Source organism: Protobothrops mucrosquamatus, unplaced genomic scaffold (assembly GCF_001527695.2).
Source record: "Protobothrops mucrosquamatus isolate PMUCROS unplaced genomic scaffold, P.Mucros_1.0 scaffold142, whole genome shotgun sequence".
In the NCBI taxonomy this organism is placed as follows: domain Eukaryota; kingdom Metazoa; phylum Chordata; class Lepidosauria; order Squamata; family Viperidae; genus Protobothrops; species Protobothrops mucrosquamatus.
This window is the reverse complement of record NW_015386508.1, coordinates 903,682-913,694: the sequence shown is the minus strand read 5'-3', so window position 1 is coordinate 913,694 and position 10,013 is coordinate 903,682. Positions and strand designations below refer to the sequence as shown.

The 10,013-nt window shown below is 35.8% G+C and overlaps 1 protein-coding gene across 1 annotated transcript in view; it reads right to left on the bottom strand.

The window, feature by feature from the left end:
- MSH4 (mutS homolog 4) overlaps window positions 1–10,013 on the bottom strand; it is a 55,396-nt gene that overhangs the window by 37,513 nt on the left and 7,870 nt on the right. Inside the window, exons 3-4 of the mRNA XM_015813204.1 lie at window positions 3,193–3,356; window positions 1,602–1,712 (exon numbers count right to left, since the gene is read on the bottom strand). Coding sequence (XP_015668690.1) covers window positions 1,602–1,712; window positions 3,193–3,356 — 275 coding nt within the window. The remainder of the gene's footprint in view (window positions 1–1,601; window positions 1,713–3,192; window positions 3,357–10,013) is intronic.

Below are 10,013 nucleotides of genomic sequence, written 5' to 3'. Positions count from 1 at the left end.
AATAAAAACTGAGTTATTTAGGTTCAAATACTGACAAAAGACAAATTAGGAATTTGCTATCGAACTGATTCAGATGTACATATTACCTTTGCTGATTTCTAGTGATTATCCACACTTGGATAACTATCATAAATGATAGTTCTCGCATGCATGTACAATTAAAAAATTTTTTAAGAGAAATTATTATTGTACGAACACTGTTAAGTGTTCGTACAAGATTATCTTGCCTGGGCATAGGAAAAGATGAGAACAATTCCACATCTTACTTTCTACTTTAATGCTACTCTTGCTTACAATTCCCAAGAGAATCATGATATCTCTGATGCTAAAGCTCTTTGCAGGACCCACACTCTTGACACTGCCCTGATCCATGACTTCCAAATCTGAGGCTTTTTATATTTATACATATCTGTACAGACAGTTCCCAACTTACGACCAGTTGCTTAGTGACTGTTTGAAGTTATAGTAGAACTTCCCAGGACTATTCACGACCAGGTTTCAAAGTTCTGATGGTCACCTCATTTCCTGCAACCATGCAATAATATTTTGGACTTTGACAACTGGTCTACATTTTATGGCCATTTGCAGCATCCTGAAGTCATGACCACGATCTGTGACATTTTTTTTGGGCAGAAACCACTGTTCTAGTTTCCAGCATAAAAACACCCATTGTGGACAATGGATTCCTTAATAATTGCTGCATTCCCCTCACAATCACAGTGCTAATGAACACAGTGATTCATTTAAAAGCCACTGGAAAAAAAAGATTGTAAAATTGGGCATGGTCATGCGGTGACCTGCTTAACAATTGTCACAACTTACAGTTACAGTTGGGAGTCGAGAAATACCTGGACCAGAATGTGTGGGATTGTTAATGGGGGAAGAAGTTGAATTGCTAGTTAGATAAAGACTTAAGATATGCATCATGCAGATTGGAAAGAACAGGGAAATTCTGAAGAAATAACAGAGAGAGGAGAAACACTGTGATTTTGTCATTGCCAAAAAAAAATAGAGCGCTCTTTGATATCCTTTCTTTTCATTTTATAACGTAAATCAAAAATGAAAGGAAGGTGACCTATGAAATTAAAATGTCTTGTTCTTCAGTACAAGGTCAGTATGCTTGTAAAACATTTATTATCTAGGATATAATCCCAAATAAAAGCATTGATCTGGCATATCATAGATAAATGACCGAGAGAAAAAGGGACTTCATCTTTATTACATCCAGCCATTTGATTATAATCTTATTTCTACTCACACAGAGTCAATATTATATTATAGCCCTTGGAAAGGTACTTCAGAGGCCATAAGATTATCAGCTTCTCTTTCTAAATTAGAGAAAGGACTTCAATCACAGAAGACTAGATGCAAGCTCAGATGTATCCAAACTAATGCAGAACTGCTACCCTTGAGATACAATTATTTGTATCTTTTCATATCATGTGATAAAAGAATAAATGACAGTGAATTTTATCCTTGCTTTACTTCTATCTTCTAGCAGGAGTTCCTCCAGTTCTGGATATAACCAAATGCTCTATAAAATTAGGAAATAATTATAGTATAATGTTTAAAAATAAACTAATAAGGATTTTTAAACATACCTTGAAATTTTCTGCTATCAAAGTGTAGAGTTTTGTTGCATTTCCCGAATCACAGGCAGTATTTGACATTATTATTTCTAAGGGTGTTAAAATTCTGAGTTTGGTGATAACCTAGAAAATGTACAACACAATTTAATAAAAAAAAAAGTCTGTTTGAACTGTGTTCAGAATACAGCTTTTTAAAAAGAAACATGTATCGTATTTACTTAAATAATGCCAGTAAAATAAAGACATTTCTGCATCTAGAGCTAGATACAGGAGGCAATACATACAAGAACGCCTGAGGCAATTACATATATATAAACTATGTTTTCCTTAGTAGATGGGAGCATTCAGCCAAGTTTGGCCAATCACCAAATGCTAAGCAGGGTTTCTGGATAACAGATCATCAGAAATTCTAGGACTGGAGGCTAAACTAGGAACAATTATTTTGGAAGAAAGCAACAGAAAACATTTCTATGTGATGAAAACTAGATTTCTACCAAAACTGTTCATAAAATGTGATTGTTGTGCTTTTATTGCCTACAACCCCAGATCAATGTTTCAGCATTCTGCAGTAAATATGTCTTCCATAAGTCTCATTTATTACTGAGACAAGCAGCAAGAAAAGGTCTGGTCCCATCCATCAGTTGTACGAAAAACTTCTCTTGCTCTGGACTGTAGATTTCAAGCAATGGGAGATTTCAGCCCTCCATGCCAAAATGCTGTTACTACTATCTTTCTAGCCTTTCTAGAGGCTGCTGTTGCCAGCCATCTACAATGTCCTCCTTCAATACACAACGGGCTCTGGTTTCGTGCATTGTTGGCTCTGCCCTGATAAGTTTCCATAGTGCCTGGAACCCCAAATGTTCTTTCTTTCTTTCTTTCTTTCTTTCTTTCTTTCTTTCTTTCTTTCTTTCTTTCTTTCTTTCTTTCCTTTCTTACTTTCTTTCTTTCCTTTCTTTCTTTCTTTCTTTTCTTTCTTTCTTTCTTTGTCTATAGACTATTCCAATAGCAACATACATCCCACCTCCTAAGTCCTATTAAAACAAAGCAATAAAAAACAAATCTTTTAACTGATATCTTAACCAATACCTATAACATGAATTATATTAACTTGCCTGTTAACTGAAATAAATCTTTCATTGCCATGGCAGGACCCTGTTACAATGGTCTTCCTAAACAGTTGTAGGGGCTATTCGGATAACTGGGAAGAAGCGGTTACTGTATATAGAAAGGGTGCAGCAACTGAGGAGACTAATTTTGTGGTCTCTGTAAATGGCCTTTCCTGAACAAAAGAATACGGAGGGAGCCCTTTCTACCAGATCTTGTTGGATGAGCAGGTGCTGTTGAACCACTATCTTCTATGACTATGATTTATTGTTATTGCTACTGGTAAACCATTATATATAAATATAACAATATGTTCATTTGGATTTGGCACATACAGCAATGATTTTGCAATCAACCACATTCAATCCCAATGTCAATAAAAAGTAATCAGAAAAAATTAGAATGCTTATAAAGCAATTGGCCAGAACTATGGATGTACATAATTCTGCTGATTCAGTGCATTTATATCACAAAGAAGATTACAGTATTCAGATTTTACCTTGGTATATGTTGTGTTATCAGCGAACTGGGACAGAACTACTTCTGGATTTTTTAGGTCGATACTTGCCATTCCCACTTCACCTCTAGCAAACCCTCTCCCTTCTATTACGGCCACGATAACAGAGGCAACACTGTGAGTTGAGACTGCTGAAGACGATGTAACTGTGAAAGATGCATTTAGAATAAGGATTTAGTCTGCCAAGACCTGCTCTGAAAAAGTCTGACAAAAAGCAATAAAGAATATTTGTAGCTCAGGGTTGAAATGAGGGGTGCTTGGTGCTCTCTGGGTTTGTTGTTTTCTTGCAGATGTTTCATTACCCAAACCAGGCAACATCATCAGTATGGCATCATCTAGATTTCTAGCGCCACCCAGCACCAATGAGGTTGCCCAGTTTGGATAATAAAGTCTGCAAGAAAACAACCAAGCTCGGAGAGCACCAAGCACCCTTCATACAAAAATGGATGACATTTCTAGTGAGTGGTAGATGGGTGATTGTCACTGGTATTTAAAGTAATTGTCCTAAAAACACTACAACTCTTAACTTTGTTGGCATACTAGTCAAAATGTATCACTATGCAAACGCATAAAAATCAACATGCCCAACTGCAACTTGATTTTTTTTAAAAAATCAACTACATTTTCAGAAATTGAACAAATAAATGACTAAGAAACAACTGAATATGAATTCTATTTTCCCTTGATAGATTCCGGACTAAATTTACATTTAATACTTCAAGTTTAAATTTAGACTTTGAGGGTCTTTTTCCTCTTGTTTGAAGAATGCAGTCTTTATGTCTGGAACATGCTTATATCTTCTCATTGTTTCATCAGGCTATTATGACTTTATGAAAAACAAATATACCCCCCAAATTATATTCTTCATGCTGTTGCTTTCTGAATTACTATGCAGGATTAAGAGTATGTTTTTCAACTAACGCACATCTTCATTTATTTTTCCAGTGCTCTTTAAACATTGTTCTTTATATTGAGCTATTAACTTCCTGTCAATTCCTTTCACAGTTTTTGCTAGGTCAGTGTCTGGGTCTTGCAACTGAATTGTCTGTTTATGTTGCTACAATCATTAGGACACAAGGGGTTTTTTGAGGTATTTTTTTTTTTTGAGATTTCTTTTCCTTCAAATGGGATTTAAATATAAACATTTCCATTTGCTTAAAAATACAATATCACAGGTTTCAGAGACTTCTTTTTGTAATAATTGTTTTATAACTCAGACTATCTCTAACGTGAAAATTAATGTTAGTAAAATATGTTCACACCTATTCATTTTGCACATAATAAGTATAATTATCTAGCTGTGCGTAAAAAGGAGGGACTAAGTGGAAGCAAACTGGATTGTTCTGCATTCTTGGCTAATTAAATATTATCTTCATGGGAAATGTTCCCATCCCAGAATCAGAGAAAAAAAAATTATAGCATTCCACTCATTTACTGAAACCCGTTGCCTATTGGTGTACTTTGCAAAGAGGTTGGCAAATGGAGCAGCAACCCAACACATTTCATTACACAAGGGGTGGGCAAACCATATGCCTCAGCCCACCATTTGCAGCCTCACAAATATCTGATAGCTGCTGTTAAATGGCAAAGTGGCTTCTTTTCAGTAGTGTGCTTCTTTAAAAAAAGTGTTTTAAATAAAAAGAAAGTAAACTACTTCCATCTCAATCCTCTCCCTTCATACCTAGAGATTGTGTTGCTGAAATGTGGTTACTGAAAGGATTTTGAAGTAATTTGGGAAATGGTAAGGATGGAAATGGGAACATCTTGCTACCAGATGCATGTTCTAAAGATCTCCCATTCCAATTCATATAATTAAATTCCCCCAAATAGCTAAAAAGAGATAAAACTAAGTTAGTGAAGTTAGTGAAACAAAGTTACTGAAAATACACACACACACACTAATCTCCCCAGAAAACCAAATATGCATTAGTTTTTAAATTGAAATAAAAATATTACACACACTGTAAGATAATTTAGGTCAAAGAAATTCATGGAAAATAAGAATAAGTAGCCAAATATATTCATGTGGGGAAAAGTCTCTTTTATTAATCTTTCTCGATAATTAATATTCAGAGGGATGCTGGCTCTTATCCACTCTATAATATACAATGATCATTACAAGTATTCCTAGCTAGCCTTATTTTAGATATATATTTTTGCAGTCCAGAAATTATAGCTCTACCTACTAGAGCTATCTCTAGCTTCAATTGCTCCTTTGTGTTCAGTTTTCCTGACTGTTGTGGTGCTTTATCTCTACAACCTGCTTTTCTCTGTTGTGTCAATGTACAAAGAGATATGCAAGTGACAGCTCTTGGAAAAATGACAGATATTAACTACTGTAGAAATTTATTCACTTATTTAATGCATTAACCTTTTGCTTCATATACTGAACCACCTTGAGATAGCAATCAAAGTGCCTCACAAATTTTGCACAGCAAACCTTTGAGGGTTCTGGAACTGGTTTTCAAGGCAGACACCAACAACGGCTTTACCATTCAGAAGAAATCTAATGAATGACGATTTGAGGATATATAGATGCTACAAAGTAAGCCTTTAGCAAGCCTTCTTCCACTACACAATAGATATGATATTTTTTTTTAAAAAAATATTGAATTATTAAACTTCTCTGCCACCCATCTCACTGAGGCGACTCTAGGCGGCTTACAGTCATATAATTAAAATACAATATAAAATCTTATAATAAATAAAAACCAACCATTTAAAATTCAGTTATATGTTTTAAGGTATGTCCAATAAGCCAGAGGTCCCCAACCTTTTGGGCACCAGGTACCGGTTTTTCCATGGCCCAGAGGGTGTGTGGTTTTGTGTGCTGCCTGCATCTCGCAGATGGGGCTTTGCTTGTTTGTGTGGCCTGGTTGCTGGCATGCCGTGGCCCGGTACTGGTCCAGGGACCAGGGGTTGGGGACCCCTGCAATAAGCCACCTGGACGTTTGACACCACTTCATCTCTAACTGTCTCCTGGCTTGTAGCCCTGCATTAAGATCTTAAAGAATCAAGATTAGGGTAGGATAATTTAAGATGGCCATGCTGACATTTGAATAAATATCATAAAAGATCACCCTATAACCACCTTTTCAGACTAACCTCATCCTTATTTTGTCTTCCTTAATGGATTATATCTTCCTTGATAGATTTGGGGAAAGTTTTGGAAATAATATATGATAATATATATGTCAATGAAGTGTTTGTAATAGTACTCATAGTATGTTTATTTGCAAGATTAAATGGGCTGGCTGTAAGTATTAAGCGAGGTTAGACTATAATCAATCTGGAATATTTTAAGTTGTATTCCTGTAGTGAGCAGAAATTGGACTTAATCTAAATAATACCTTTCATATCTTTGATTCTATATAGGTATTTGTGGAATCTGAACATGGAATGTGTACAAATTATATCTGGAATAGCATAAGCATTTTTAAAAAATAATCACCTAATATTTTCAGGATTATGTACCTGAGAAGTCTCTAACATTTTAGTTCAGAAAAAAAAACTGGCTGGAATCCCAGCATAAGATAGTTTATTTCAATTTCTTCTCCTCTCCTGCAGATGCTATCCAATTATAGTTATTTTATACCATAACTTTCTATGGTAGATTTCTAGCTCTTTCAATAAAAATAATTTTAAAATTCTAATGCAATTTTATACTGCCCTCTGCTGTCCAGATAAACAACTACATAAAAGAGAAATACAACATCAATTATCAAAATCAAATGCCATGCAAACTATTAACATAACTAGGCTTTTGTAAATTATCTCCAAGATGATGAATATGTGCTTCCTTCATTGTCCAAAATAACAGAAAACAAGGAGGTTTTTTTCCCCTTTTATTTAACATTTTATTTTTAAGCGGGAATTTGTAAATTCCATGGGTTATTATTTAATGATTGTTTGTCTTAATACTATCCTTCTCCATGCTACTGACATTGCTATTTTGGCTGAACATAGTGGGAATTGCAGTTCACACATCTGGAGGGCAGAAGTTAAGGAAGGCTGCTTTATTTAGCACAGTCAGTTTGGAAGCCTTTCTCTGTATTTTTCTCCATTTGAACTGGCAAGCATATGTCAAGTGGTTATTTCAAATAGTAATTTGACAACTGACTGGACCACACTTCAATGCCTCTTAAAATCAAGGAAACGTCTGGAAAAAATTCTTAAATCCTAGGTGAGAGAACTAAATTCTTCAATCCTAGGTGAGAGTATAACAAGAACAGTTTGGATCAATTACTACACACCCCTAATAGGTTATATAACATCCTTCCTCACTCAGTGAATTATAGTTCAGCATATTTGAGGGGCACCAGATTGTTCTCAACTTTATGGGAACACTGATATTTCAATTTCTTAACAAGGGCATTCGGTTTAAGCTGGAATCTTCAGCAGCATGCTTTATATAGACTGAAATGGGCTCTTGGCAAAGAAAGCAAAATGACATCATTATACTGTGTAGTCTGACACCACAGAGTGGTGAACAAATACAGAGAATGCAGTCATAAACAATTCAAAGTTCAGCAGTAAACCAAATCCAATTGGTTTTCAATTTATTTTTAAAATGCAAACTTGAGACTCAGCGTGCACCGAGTACAATGATAGTAAATAAAACATCATGTCAGTAAGTCAAGCCAAATCTTGATAAATTAGAAACAGCAACAGTAGTAGGTTCCCTTCTATGCAGGCATGGCAATGGTGTACAGTTCTCCTTCCTTTTCTTCTGCTTGTGAGGTTTGCTAGTCAGAGCATCCACACTGGATAGGAATGTTGTGTGGTCACGGATACAGCACAACTTTGTACAAACCATATGGATCAGTTATCAGGACCCAGCAACATTATCCTTGTTGTTTGCAAGTAGGGATCATGGGAGTCGAGTTGTATCGGGTGACTCAAAAAAACAAACAAAAACAACTACTATGTCTTTTACTCTGCCAAAATAGTGACTATTTCCAGAGTGTAGTGTTTTCTGGCATGCTCATAATTGAAAGTACCAACCAGCTTATTCTTATTCTTGTGGTATGTTGCCTTGCATTGTTTTCTACAAGTTAAGTTTAAAGAATTACCTATCTGCAGTTGCCATTGTAATAGGTATGGTGTTTTTGTTTTTGTTTTTAAAATCAGACTTTCAGGGCAAACTTGAATAACATTTGATGACCGAGTATGGTTTTCTATCCAAAGACATTCTACCGTTTCCTTTATTTATGATTTTTAAAGCCGTATCAAATGGCAGTAATGATCTGAATGAGAACAATTTCCATGGAAGTGTATCCAATGTCAGGACTATATTTCTTAAATTCTCCAGATATACAAGATAGTGACCTCAGTTGCTCATACCATGATTGATGACAACAGAGTATAACATTCAGAAACTATTTTATTCAAGAAGATAAGGCTATGCCCACTGATGTACAGTATACGTTCTCCGCAGTTTTTGATATTTGATCCTCACAAAGGACGTCTTCTTCACCCATGACACCCATGAATCTTGACATTTCTGAGATACGTTCCCAAGACTGGGCCATTGCCAAAGCACAATCCTGCACCGTACAGTATTGATCTCTGGCATCTTGCAATTTATTGCAATTTATTGAAAAGCTCTGTAGCTTTGCTTAGGTCAGTTGGTGGTCAGGTTACAATTTTGAATAGGATTGTAATATAAAAGTTTGGAACCTGTTTTGTGTTTTACATTTCTCTTTTGCGGTACTCAGAAGAGTTTGATCAAAAATACAAGCTGGAATTACTCCATTTACATTTCATTGATCTTGATTTATTAACCAATTTCTCTTTCCCATGAGAACGAAGATCCTTGTTAGGATCTGACGGAGAAATGAATGGCTACAAGAGCTTTCAGAGGAATGCTGACTATCTTATTAATAATACTGCCTTCAGCATAATTTTCTACTATGGTATCTTATTACAGAGGAGCACAGAGATAACCTTGAATGAGACATGCAGGAACAGTTTAGGAAAAATCAAACAGAACTCAGTCCTGTGAAAGGAGCTGTGAAGGGGAAGAAAACCAAAAACCTGGATAGTTTTATTTGCTATAAACAGGGGACTGAAAGAAATACTGACAGGTATTTAACATCCTTTTATTATACCTTACCCTAAAGTAGCATTCCTACAATCCTCGGGATGCCTGTTTCCTGATCTGACTACCACAAAGAGTTAACACCAGGGCTCGGATGGATAACTTCTAGTGAGCCCCACTGACTGATTCATCCCCTTTGTCTAGGAATGACAGATAGCTGCATCACAACAGCAATTTACAGTATATGTTTCCCTTCCTATAATAGAAGAAATATTGCAACCATGCCACCACAATAGAATTACTATACATGGGAGAATTAAAACCTTGCTTTACGTTTCTCAAGAGACTTCTAGTGGCTGAGAGTGAGAACAGATGTCGAGGACTATGTTTCATCTTGCCGTGTCTGTCACTGAGCAAAACACAGCAAAGTGACTGTGTTTATTCCTTGCACGGACTTTTCATTGGCTGAGAGTGAGAACACATTTTTTTTTTCTAAACCACTATCAGACATTCAAATTAATGTCATCTTTGGATCTTCCGACCTAGACAACATAGTCAGACAGAGCAAATAAATTATTTGACCAATACTTAAGATGGTATGTCTCTTAAAATAGGACAACTGAACTTAATTGTTGTCTCTTGCAGAATTCACCTACAACAAGTTAGTACAGGTCCTCCTATCAGAGAGTCTGTAACTAGATCATCTCCAGAACTCAGGCACATGGGCAAGAGAGTGCCAAGACTGAGTTGGGGTAATTAGTTT